General features: G+C 47.4%; 1 protein-coding gene across 1 annotated transcript in view; it reads right to left on the bottom strand.

Annotated features, from left to right (window-relative positions):
- The window catches only part of LOC126512530 (ferritin heavy chain-like), a 10,073-nt gene extending 1,750 nt beyond the window's left edge, over positions 1–8,323 (bottom strand). Inside the window, 4 exon segments of the mRNA XM_050160352.1 lie at positions 2,309–2,419; positions 4,673–4,819; positions 6,632–6,699; positions 8,278–8,323. Of these exon segments, the coding sequence (XP_050016309.1) occupies positions 2,309–2,419; positions 4,673–4,819; positions 6,632–6,699; positions 8,278–8,323 (372 nt within the window).
- Positions 8,324–13,371: the final 5,048 nt, after the last annotated feature.

The following is a 13,371-nucleotide window of genomic DNA, read 5'->3' as shown; positions in this document are numbered from 1 at the left end:
CCTCTCTCCTCTCTCCTCTCTCCTCTCTCCTCTCTCCTCTCTCCTCTCTCCCCTCTCCCCTGCCCCCTCTCCCTCTCCGTCTCTGTCTCTCTTTCTGTGTGTGTGTTCAGAGCCCTTCAAACTGGCCTTGTTTTGATTTGAGAGCTTCCTCTCAGTGACACTGACCCCGACCCCTTGCCCTCACTGTCTCGGGCACAGCGGTTCTCTGATCATCTCATTTGACAGCTTGGCCTGCCTTGCAGCCATCAATCACCCTTGCCTCCTCACTGGACAGAGTTGGTGTCCCATATATGACCATGGGTGACCAAAACACAAAGAACACCTTGTCTTTGGTCAGTGTGTGGCTACTTGCTCATAGGTATTAGTAACTGCCTTTTCATAAACCTATGTGCACATACAACAGCAGTTGCCATGTGTCATTTTAGAAGGCTTAAAAGAGGGGTTTTTTGTGAGGGGAGGGAGCTGGGCAGTTGTGGCGCACTCCTTTAATCCCAGCACTTGGAAGCAGAGGCAGGCAGATCTCAGTGAGTCTGAGACCAGCCTGGTCTACAGAGTGAATTCCAGGACAGCCAGAGCTACACAGAGACACCCTGTCTCAAAAACCAACAAAACCCAAAAAAAAAAAAGAACATTTCTTTTTAAAATGTGAACCAGATGGACAAGGTGGTGCACACCTTTAATCTCAGCCCTCAGGAGCAGAGGCAGGAGGATTGTTGTGAGTTTAGGTCAGCCTGCTCTATACAGTGAGTTCTAGGCCAGTCAGGGCTACAAAATCAGTCTCTCTCTCTCTCTCTCTCTCTCTCTCTCTCTCTCTCTCTCTCTCTCTCTCTCTGCAACACCAAAGGAGTTTAAACTGTTAATGTTTAAGATATCTGTTATGGTGTTATTAAACTCTAACCATTTAATAAACAGTGGCTGCTAATTCAACAAAAGAAATAGGTATTTTTTTTTTCCTCTTTTGGGGACAGTGCTTTGAGGCACTCAGAATGGTCCAGTGTTTGACATGCTGTCGTGGGCTTTTCTACAAGACAGCCTCTAACAAAGCTAGGCTATCTCAAACCCCTGGTAATAGGATTCTTTACCTTTATACCAAAAAGGTTGGGAAAGCACCCCGGTCCACAGGCTGTGTGCGGCCAGGCAGACTCCCAGCGTTCATGTCATAAGACCTAATGTCCTGATTATATTGTCTAAAATAAAGAGGCAGTCATCAGCGCCTACTGTGGCCCCGTGTGTCCTAAGGGTATCGGTTACAGGACAAGGTGTGCTTTCTTACTGGGCAGGAAATGGTTATGAAAGTGTTGAAGGCACAAACTCAGAATCGGCTTTTTGTAAGTTAAGAAAAACTGAACAGGGTGGGGTGTCGTGGGGGTGGGGAGGGGTGGGTGCTTGTGACTTATGGCCACTGGAAAGGTGAACTGTGGCATCTGTAGAACTCCACTGACGGCCTCATCCGCACACTGAGCTCAGCTCCTTAGTCTCCCACTCACTCCTGTTGAGTTAGTGCCTCGCCGGTCAAGTGTTGGATATTAAAGTGGATGAACAGCTGGTGAAGTGACTGAGTGATTAAAGCCACTTGCCCCCAGGTCTGGCCACCTGAGTTTGAGCTTTCGGACCCACAGGGCAGAAGGAGAAAACCCATTTCCTCAAGTTGTGCTCTGACTGCCACATGCGCACTGGTGCCTGCACCCCCCCCCCCACGCACACACAAATTAATAAATAGAACTTGAAAAATGAACGGACCAGAACTCATGTCGGCATTGTGTTTCCGCTGACAGTAAAATCGATGCCTAAAATTTACCCCACCTCCAAGTTCCTCTTTATAAACGTCTTTGAGATGATTGGACATCTAAGAAACCTTGACTAGGATCTTTAAAATTCTGATATCAGCACCCATGTGCAAAGGGGGTATGTTTTCCCAACGTGTATCTAAGGCCATGCTTACGTTTGCTTGACTCTGAGTGCTTGTTGAGAGTCAACTGGAATGGCTGTAAATGTAGCCGTGTAGCCTGGTCCTGTGCTGTGCCCAGTGGATAGTAGCTACACAGTGACTCCTAGTGCCTCTCTGCACGGACCATCAACCTGGAGCCAGGCCACGCTCATGCGAAATTAACACAGTGTTTCTTAAGGTAAGAAATAATGTAAAGCTTTGGAAAAGTTACACTAAGTTGGGGTAGTAGGCACCGAGCACCTGGTACCCTAATTATATCTTTTCTGACTCACAGCAGGCATCGCTATCTGATCAGGGGCCTTTGCCACAGAACCTGGCTTCAGCTGTGGAATCTTCTCAGCAAAAGATGTAATCATTCACCTCCTCCAGGCCAGGAGAAAGAGGCCGGGAGTCAAGAAACTCTTGTTTCAAGGAAAGGTTGCGGAGTTTTCGGGTGTGGTTAAATTCCACAGAACCTATGTTAACCCACGTCTGAAACAGAGACTGTGTTTCATAGAGCTATCCCATACAGTTATTAGGGGACAGAGAGGAATGAGGCAGTGTTGGGAGATTGAGCAGGACAAGGCTCTCCTGGGAGAGCAGTGAGAGCCCCATCACTCACAAAAAGCCCAAAGACCCACCTCTGCCTGCAAGGAAGTTCTGCTAAGGCATGCTTAAGACAGATACAATCTGGGCTGGGTTTGAAAGTTCTGTGGGTTTGTTTGGTTTGCTTTTTGAAACAGAGTCCTGGCTTGTGAACCATGCTGGCCTCACACTCGCTGTTGTCCTCTTGCCTCACAAGGACTTTTCTTGGGCCAGTGAGGTGGCTCAACAGGTAAAGGTGCTTGCTGTACAAATGTGAGAGCCGTAGTTCAGTCCCCAGAACTCAGTGGTAGTATGACGACCAGGGCTATGCCGTACCTTGCCCTCCGTTCAATTAAAATAAATAATTAAAAATAAAAAGTGAATGCAGTAACATTTAAAAAGGGTTTTCTTCTTACAAATAAGGAAGAAAAAAGGAGAAGAGAAAGCACAATGAGAGAAGGGGAAGAAGGAAACACAGCCTGGAGGCAGAGACACCCGGGTAAGGGCTACAGTCCGGTTAGGCCTCTTGCTCAATCTACATGGAGTTTGCAGTGGGTTCTAGGCTTCTGTAGGCTCCACAGTCTCACTCACCTGGGAGGACACCCACCGTCAGGGTTCCTGGAGGTATAACATGACTTCAAGTTTATAAGGACCAGTGCCAAGCTGGACACATAGGAAGGGTTTAGCGAACTCAGCAACTTGTCCCTGCCCAGCCTCACAACGGTAGGAAGTGAATTTCTCATCCATTTATCCATCCTTTCAGCTCCCCTAAGCATCCTCACTTTGTGCTGAGCAGGAGAGGGTATGGGTTGATAGTAAACACTGTTTTGATCTAGGACCATCAGGAGGCCAAAGACGGCCGTTTTGCACAGTGTGAATGGGGGCCTCCCTCATCTTTCAGACTTCTCCCACAGATTAACCCCCTTCGCTTTCGAAGGCACCTTTCCAGACAACCCGGACATCCACCCCAGAGGAACAGGTAGGCCTCCCTAGTGCACGGTGGGTGCGGGCTCACAGAAGGAGCACGGGGAATGTTTGCCGGCTCTGTGTGCCCTGTACTGAGGCTGGAGCAGGAAGAGAGGAGTCCTGCTTTTCCTAAAGAAGTAACTTGGATGCCACCAGTTCTAGAGTATCCTGACTGGTTCTTCTCTGCAAGTCCTGAGAGTCCTTATGAGTGCCGGCTCCACGTGCTCTTATTGGGTGAACCCCAATAGTGCACACACCCTCTTTGTGACACTTTTCAGACTGGGACCTGAAATATAATCACTCTCATGTGTTGGCTTAGTCCCTCACCATCCCTGCTTGCCCCAAATGGGGCTCCAGGCACCGACTCAGAGCCCTTTGTGCCACAATCTTCTGCCTCCAGGACATTCTCACTGACCTTAGCTTTCTCAGTTTTCATGCTGGGGTCGTGGTAGCCCTGTATTTACTTTAGGAACAATGGCCCAGTGTTGGGTAACTCAGTGCTTGCAATGACTTTGTAACTTCTTTGACTGGTGAACATTGACTGCATTTAATCCCCAGTCAGGCTCCTAACAGGTCCACAGATCCCAGGATTTTCACGGAGACAGCCCACACTTACAACTGAAAACTTATTCAGAATATTGTGAGGTGTTCTTTGCTTGGCAAGTTTTAAAAACATTTGGAAAGGGAGGGCATGTGTGTACCCTGGCACATGTTGGAGGTCAACTTGTGCAAGTCAGTTCTCTCCTTCGAACATGTGAGTCCTGGGGAATCCAACCAAGGTCGTCAGATTGGGTATTTCCTTTTCCACTGAGTCATCCAGCCAGCCCCTATGTGGTGTTTTAAAAATAGCTCAATTTCAAAGTTCTATAGTGTGAACTACAGAGATGACAACATCATGTCACAATGGCCGAAGGATGGACATCACTCCCCGTCTGCCTTATGGTGGAGTGAGGGAGAGCTGCCCTCCCCATCCCCCACCGGTCACCGCCTGTAGTGGGTGGGGGAGCTGGTCCTGAAGTCATGGAAGTGGGAGACTGGCCTTGCCCCTCACCAGCTGCAGCACTCCAGGGAATGGGCTCCTCACCTTGCCTGGGCCGCACAGTAGAGCTGATCCTCTTGGGGGTGCAGAGCAGGAGGGCTGACCCCCCCATCTGCCATGTGGTGGCATGTATTAGGGAAAGATGCCCCCCATACCTCAGCCCTTGTCGCCTGCAGCAGGCAGGAGAGCTGGCCCTGGTGGCGTCGGTGCAGGTAAGCCAGTCTCAGGTGCGTGAGAGCAGAACCGGCCCTGTTCCTTGCTGCAGTGGGTGAGCTGGCCAGGGCAGTGCTGGAGACCTCGTCCTGGTGGTGTCAATGAGAGAAAGCTGGCAGGTTTGACCAATCCAGCTACCACCCATGTTGGTTGGAGGCTGCCTATTTGTTCCCGGATGCTCTGACCCAAAATAGCCACACAGAAACTGTATTAATTAAATCACTGCTTGGCCTATTGGCTCTAGCTTCTTAGTGGCTAGGTCTTACATCCTAAGCTAGCCCATCTCTGTTAATCTGTGTATCACCACATGGCTGTGGCTTATTGGGTGAAGTTCCATCCCCATTGTCCGTCTCCAGCGGGGTTACATGGTGTCTCCTGACTCTGCCTTCTTTCTCCGAGCATTCACTATAGTTTTTCCTACCTCTATTCTGTCCTATCATAGGCCCAAGAGTTTCATTATTAACCAATGGTATTCACAGCATATAGAGGGGAATTCCACATCACCTCCCCTTTTCTGTTTAAATAAAAAGGAAGGTTTAACTTTAACGTAGTAATTACATATCACAAAATAGTTATCAAGCAAGAATTAGTTACAATATTTATATATACTTTCTCTTTTATCATAACTAAGAAAAACTAACTATTCTTTAACTCCATCAGAGACTCCAGAAAGAACAAACAGGAAGTACATTGTAAGCAACTTCCAAAACTCTAGAATTGACAGAGACATCTTGCTTCCTGGACAGTCACCCAAAGTTCTGTAACACTAGAGCATCCATCTTCAGCCTACCTATAGGACCATAGTATCCAGCAGACTTTTCCACGAAGCAGGAAATTTCAAAGACAGTTCTGCCTATGTTGGCAGTTTGTCAGTCACTTTTTTCTGTGTCCTGCAAAATATCTAGCAGATTCTTTCATGAAGCAGAAACCCCGAAGCATCATCTCACTTTTAGGCAAGTTCAGCAGTCATTTATCTGTGGATCTTGCATGTCCAGTTCATACAGCATAGCATCAAGCAGTCCAAGCAAGGGCAGTTTCTTGTCCAAATAGCTTACAAACTCCATAAGGAGCCTCTTCAATGCCCATCTTCCTCTTGAAGTAGATTTGGGGTTTGTTAGGAGTACACATTGCTAAGCGTTCAGCATCTGCCAACTCTCTAGGGACAAGGCCCTGGGATCTGTTTACATAAACTCTCCAGGTGAAAACACCTTCCTGGAGAATCTAGCATAATGACATTTTGTGTCCACATGCTGATAATTCTGAGATGGAAGCACTTAAGAGCAAACCCTGGGAGCTCGCTCTGCCTTCTTCCCTTCTCCTAAAGCAGGATATAAATGTTCCTGCACCTCCTGTGCCCGGATGATTGCCCAAGGCCCAGAGCTGGAGAGTTGGTCTTTGGATACGTTTGCACAAAGAACCGCAAACAATTCTTTCCCCGTGTGTTTCTCGTCTCTGTCCTACAATGTCCCACCTCTGGAGGCCAGTTTTCACATGTCTGGGGAGCCCCTTGTGGATGAAAACATTAACACTGATAAAGGGGAGGCCTTCTCTCCTGTCACATAACTTTTGTCAGCTTAATAGAGCCCCCCTCCTCCCCCGGCCACCAAACAACTAAATTAAGAAGAGTTTCCCTTTTCCTACACTCTGAAAGAGGGAAGGATTTCTCTTTGGGTTACAAAACTCTGCCCCGGGGTGGTGAACACAATCCCTCTGTTGCTCCTCCAAAGCCTTTCTTCGCTTTCTTGTTTGAAAAAGCAGATCTGAGATAGCTTAACGAGGCACACATAATACGAGATTAAAAAAAACAAACAGCGGCCAGTGAGGCGGCTAACTGTAAAGGTGCCTGCCCCAGCAAGCGTGGGTTCTATCCCTGGGACCAACAAAAGGTGGAGAGAACTGACTTCGCTGCTGTCTGTTGTTGCTTGTCCAACCTCCACACACCTGTTGGCTGCACCCTCCATGAAGGTCTCTAAAAATAAAACAATGAAAAACAAAGCCCTAAGATTTGCAAACTATTAATTTCAAACACTCTTCTTTGACAAGCTTCTTCCAGACTACAGTGTTGGAGCATAGGAAAACCTGCCGCTTACCCATGCTGGAAACACATCCAAAGGGCGGCTTATAAACTTAATGTCCTTTAATCCCAGCACCTGGGAGGCAGGGGTTAATGGATCTCTGTGAGTTGGAGGCCAGCCTGGTCTACAGAGCTAGTTACAGGACAGCCAAAGATATACCCAGTGAAACCCTGTCTCAAAACAAAAACAAAAAAGAAAAAGAAAAGTCAGATGAAGTAGCAACATTTGATCTAAAATTGATCACAAAGCAATATTAACGACTCGTCCTAGAGTAGCTCATCAATAAATTAGGGAGTTATCTATTTCCTAGTTAGTCAGCAACTCTGTTGTTAAAGACATCTCATGTTTCTGAAGAAGCTGTTTTCTTTGATTGGGGTGGGAATGGCCTCAAACTTACAGTGTAGTCAGAACTGGGTTGAATTTGTCACCTTTTCCTCCCGAATGCTAGTAACTGTCTCAGTCCACAGCCAGGCCTTGGCTCTAGAGGGTTCTTTAACCGTGTGTGAAATGACTTGTTGAGATGGGAGCCTTCTGCTTTCACCGTGTGTGAAATGACTTGTTGAGATGGGAGCCTTCTGCTTTCGTGGACTGTTTCTGGACGTCTGCGTCTTCTCAGTCTTGCTTCCGTCTCTTCCTTGTCCCCCTCCTCATCTTCATCTTCTAACTTTTGCTTGTGTGAGACAGGGCCTCTCTCTCCCAACCTGTCCTTGACTCAGGGTCCTCCTGAAGAGCAGCCTTCCAACTGCTGGGATTGCTGGTGTCATTTCTGTTTTGTTTTGTTTTTTCATTCTCTGACTTGAGAGGGAGGAAATGTATTGATCTGTCTTCAGATAATGTAATTTATAAAAGGATAGAAGAGACTGATAAACATTTGGTTGGGAAAAAAGCAGGCCAATAGAAGTGCAGAAGGTGAGTGGACGAGGAAAGATGAGTCGGTGGTGCGATCATCAAAGCACAGTTCATAAAGTGCTATGTAATTACTGACGTCAAGCTCGGAGCTGGCCTTGAGCTTTGGAGCAGAAGGCACAAGGAAGGGAACAAACCAATCATAAGATTTATTCTGTGCACAAATTAGAAACTCCCCAGAGATTTAGCTTGACATGTCTGACACATGTCCTGGGGGACCTGCAAGAGGGGACAGCTTAGTCAAGGTCTCCCCACTCTGGCTTTGGTATTTCCTCCTAGCCGATGTGTGGATGGATTTGATGTTCCATAGCTCTGGGGTTTTCAGGAACCCAAACTCTAGCGTCCTCCCATAGTCCATGGCAAGGGCACAGACAGTGTTGGAATCACCCTGCCTCTGAGCTGTAGGACCTGTTTTCTAAAGGGCATTTCCAATTATGATGGCCCTTTAGATAACTTGAGAAACATTACAAAATTATGATTACCTAGGCGCCACTCAGATTAACAGAACATAGACCATTAGTACGGGGTTCCGTTTAGTCTTAGGTACGGTGGGAATAGAAAAGTACTGACAGCCGGGTCCGGGACGGTCACCTTTGACCTTGGATCAGTCATCTGGTCAGAGCGCACTCTCCCTGCCCAGCATCTCAGGCTTAGGGATTCATGTTACAAACAAGAGCTCCAGGACTTTTCCACGCAGTGGATTCATAGACTGAGCTTACAGAGGGAAGATCTGGATTCCAATCTGCCCTGCTCCCGGCAGCCTGATCCAGGCTCTAGAGCGCTGTGGTTTGCTTTCTTGGCGAATGGTTGGAGAAACGATTAGCTGTACGAACATCTCAAGATGACTCATGGATTTTCGATCGGGTCCCAAATAGAGAACCACAGGTCAGGGGCTGGATCCCATTCATTGTTGCGTTTCCAGCTCGTTGATCAACGGGACACGTAGGAGACCGGAAACGACTCATTTGGGAAAGCAGACTGAAAAGGATTAAGTGCACTCGTGGCCACTAAGTATGAAGTTTTACTAAGGTGTGAGGGAAGGCCTGAAACCCAATGTGTCCTCATTCATATCCTCAAATCCTGGGTTCATTTTCTTCACACTGTCTTGATGAGCACAGTGACGTATTTGATCTAAGTGCACAGGACAGTCTTCGGCCTGTTTTCTGCTATCGTGTGTCAGAATGTGGGTGGGTTTACACATGATTTGGCTAGAAGATATTTAAACTAGCATAAAAACTTCTGTAGCAACCCAAGGTGTCAAACATCAGCAGACTGACCTATCTTTTATAACACACGTGGTTCTCAAGTAAACCTGTTGTAACACCATGGGATTAATTTTTTTAATATTTTATTTATTCCTTGAGAACTTCATTTATGCATATAATGTATTTCAATCATTCTCCTTTCTAACTCCTCCCAGATTCCCCCCTTGTGTATCCTTCCCTACATCATGTCTTATTCTAACTTTCTAAAAATTTTAGAGCCCGCTGAGTCCACCTGGTACTGTCCATGTGTGCAGGGGTGTGGGGCCGTCCATTTCAGGATGGGCAGCCTAGCAGAGACACACCGCTACAGAAAACCAACTCTTCCTCTCCTGGCAGCCATCAATTGCCAAGAGCTCCTCAGCGAGGGGTGGGAGCTTGTATGCCCCTCCTCCATCCCAAAGCATGAGTTTTATTAACTAAGAACAACAGTCTATTGAAACCTGGGTATCCTTTAGTAATAGACTTTTTTTTTTTTTAAAGACAAGGCCTGACCTCAAACTCACAGCCAAGGATGACCTTGAACTTTTGACCCTCCTGCTTCTACCTCCCAAGTGCTAGAGTTACAGGCGTGTGCACCTTCGTTAGCTGGAAATATCACCTTGCAAATAGCAACCAAACCATGACCTTGTTTATGTGAAATGTCTGTGGTTAGTGCACACAAAACCTTATTGAGATAGGCGATGTGGACAGAGTAAGGACTGGGTCAAGGGCTGAGCGGGGGCTTGGCATTATTGCTGACCTGGAACTCAGTGTGTTGTGTTCCTTGGCTGGATCAGTTCCTTTCCCCAGGCCCTGCTTTAAGTCTATGAACCGGGGCCAGATGGGTATCTCTAATGTCCATTTACTCTCTCACAGGCTTGGAGTGTCTGATTGCAAACTGTCTGGTAGAACTCAGCTACCAAGAACTTCCAAATCCTAACAGGCATTTGAGGGGTGGGGTGGAGGCAGAAAAAGGTCATTTAGCTCAGTGGTTAAGAGTTCAACTCTAAACATAAAAACAAAACAGCTTACAATTCCCCATAATCACATGGGAATCGGAAACATGAACAGCAATAAATGAATCACTGACAAAAACTACCGACGAGCCTTTCTTTCTACGATTCTTTATATCACAGTGTGTGAGTTTCCTGCAATGACTAAACTGACCACAACCTTGATGACTTAAGATGCAAATGTGTATGTGTCGCTATACAGTGGCTGGCAGGGCTCAGGGCACCCCCATAACTGGCTGTCCACGTCCCCCATAACTGGCTGACTGCGTCACCCATAACTGGCTGTCTGTGTCCCCCATAGCTGGCTGGCTGTGTCCCAAGTCACCTAGCTTCTGCTTCCATCCCTCTCTCTCCTGCCTCTTGCTTCTCTTATAAGAACTCTCAGGAGCTGGGCGGTGGTGGCACACGCCTTTAATCCCAGCACTCGGGAGGCAGAGGCAGGCGGATCTCTGTGAGTTCGAGACCAGCCTGGTCTACAAGAGCTAGTTCCAGGACAGGCTCCAAAACCACAGAGAAACCCTGTCTCGAAAAAACAAAACAAAAACAAACAAAAAAAAAACAACTCTCAGGTACCCTACTCTGGGGGATCCAATATAATCTACACACCAAGGTTTTAGGTAGCTAGTTAGACATCGGCAGGAAGTGGACCCCTCCCTCATAATTAGCAGGTGTAAAATTTAAAGGCTGGTGCCGCATGGCTAATTAGTGGTCTGAGGACTTGACTCATACCTTTGGCCATAAGAGGACATGTGCAATCTTGAACTCATACCCAGAAATAGCTCCCTAAACCTGGCCAGCACTAGCACTGGGAAGCTAAGCCTTTTATAAGAGTATTACAGAGCCAGAGGCTTTCTGATAAACAACAGAGATATCCTATCGACTTCTTGCATAAGTCTACCCAAGCAGGCCTGGCAATGGCTGGCAGGACGCAGAGACCCTGGGGAAAAGCTGTTTGTTTGACAGTGTCAAGGCTGGCCTAGAATATGCCACCAATGGTCCCTTTAACAGCTGTCCCTTCTCGTCCTTGAGAATGCCCACTTCATTCTGTGATCCCCTCCACCTCTCTTCTACAGTACACTCTGTGTCTCATCTGGATTATTTTGACAGAGACGGCAAGGCCCAGGGAGCCAAAGTTACTTCATAGAGACCCAGGAGCAGGGGGTGGGATAGATCCTGGTAGCATCCTCTTTTTCTTCTTGGTTTGTCTTCATGTGGCAAACCACGGATGTCTGTTCCTTGAGTTGAGACCATGCTGTTCCCTGTTCCTGCGTACTCAGAGCTCCCGTCATGGAGTGTGCTTCTGCACGGCCTGTCGGGTCTCCCTCACTTTCCTAGCTTAGATACTATATGCCTCGGTTCTCTTGCTCTTGCTACCCACACTAACCTGTCCTTTCCTGAAGGGGGCAGGAGTGATTTATGCTCATGTAATATTTCCTGGTTGTCCATATTGCCATGGGATAAGCCAATGCACTGGATTAAATGAGTCAATACTGGATTAAAGCGGTATCACCAGACCTCAGATGGTGCGTTCTCTTGCTTCTGAGGCACTCCTTTGGGGTGATGAGCACTGGATCCTGAGGAGAGCTTAAAGATGCCCCTGTGATCACTCGCCTCCCATACGTCGTGACCACGATGTGGTTTTCCTTTTTGGGTTTCCCGTGCATCACTCAGAACCATGGGAAGGAAATTCATAGCATACCTAAGAGAAGCAAGTGCACGTTTACTGTGTTCCAACCAAGGAAGATGAGTGGCTGTGTGAAACTTGGTTTCTGCCAGCCAAGGAAATTCTGGAGTCGGGCAAGTCACATTACACTTGGCTTCCAGGCTGCAGAGTGAAGGCTGGGGGGTGGCCCAATCATTCCACTGGTGTTTTGATGAGGCTCAGTGGAAGGATGCACTCCCCATGAGCACCTAGTGCTTTCTCTATGAGATGGATAACTCCCATTCAGTCCCTATGTGTTCATCTGGGTGGATAGAATACATCCATCGTAACTGCGACCTTAAAAATGGAAAGTTAACTTGGCCTGGGAGCTCAAGTTTTGTTTGTTTATGTAAACGGTTGGCCAAGTGTTCTAGAGTAATAATGAATGAATGAATGAATCTTGGCAATTTAAGTTAGATGTTAGTGTCACATGACCAATAAGCTTTAATAGCATCTTCCAGCTAGGTTTGTCTTGTAAAAAACAAAAAGTGGTCAGCTGTGTTTATTTTACTTTGGGGGGGGGGGGTGTTTGCTTGTTTTTAAGACAGAGAAAAACCCAGATGATGCCAGGGATTTATATAAAGGAAAATAAGCGAGAAAGGAAGCAGCAACTGTGAGAAAAAGTTGGACATGCAGAAACACATTTCTAGTTTTAAAAAGATATGGCAAAATACAGTTCTGTTCTACAAGGAAAGATTTCTCCAGAATGGAAATAGAGATAAGGTCAACACTAGGGGATGGTCTCAAGAAGGCCTGTGGCAGTTAAGACTGAAAGATGACTTGAAGAAGTTGGCTGTAATTAAAGGTTATTAAAAATTCCTGCCGGGCGGTGGTGGCGCACGCCTTTAATCCCAGCACTCGGGAGGCAGAGGCAGGAGGATCTCTGTGAGTTCGAGACCAGCCTGGTCTACAAGAGCTAGTTCCAGGACAGGCTCCAAAACCACAGAGAAACCCTGTCTCGAAAAACAAAACAAAACAAAAAAAAATTTCCTGAGGTCATGGACTGGGGGGAAAGCTCCTGGGGAAATTACTTGCTTAACAAGCGTGAGGATCTGAATTCAGATCCCCAGAGCTCCTGTGAAAACCACTGTAGTGCACATCTGTCATCCCAGGATACCTACAGCCGGATGGGAGGTAGACAGGGCAGACTCCCTAACTCCACACTGTCCAGCGAGGTGAGCGTTAGTTAAAGTCCACCTAGGCTCTGTGGCCAGTCAGCCGCATCCCAGCGTCACTGCGCCCGGAGCTCGTACTTATGGTTGCCCAGCTTTTACAACATCCTGAATATCAGGAAACGTCAGATGCGCTGTAAATCTGTGGTCTTCGAGGATAGTGACAGTTCAGATGGCTGTTTTAATGAAGGTTTTTATGATCATTCCAGTTCTAAGAACAGGTAAAACAGGCTGGCGTAGCTCTCGGGAAGAGTTCTCACTTAGCGCCTGCAAAGCCCTGGCCTGGGTCCCAGCACCTCCTGTCTACACAAGTCTAAGACAAAATCAACAAAATCAGTGCGTCTTAGATGTGAGAGCTGAGTCCACCTCCCAGAGTCCCTTCTGTGTGTCCCTTGGGTTTCTGGGCTTCTTGGTGGCTGAGAACTGCTAGATGGGTACCTACAGAGTGGGTGCCGGGGTGCGGGAGACTGGGGACGGAACACGGACAGGGACGCGGGTCGGGGGAGGGGGCGACAGGGACGCGACTCTG

This window comes from Alexandromys fortis, unplaced genomic scaffold, assembly GCF_014885135.2.
Source record: "Alexandromys fortis isolate MF-2015 unplaced genomic scaffold, M_Fortis_MF-2015_v1.1 scaffold_10, whole genome shotgun sequence".
NCBI classification, from domain to species: Eukaryota; Metazoa; Chordata; class Mammalia; order Rodentia; family Cricetidae; genus Alexandromys; species Alexandromys fortis.
Note: the sequence above shows the minus strand (reverse complement) of the source record. Positions and strands in the feature narration are given on the sequence as shown.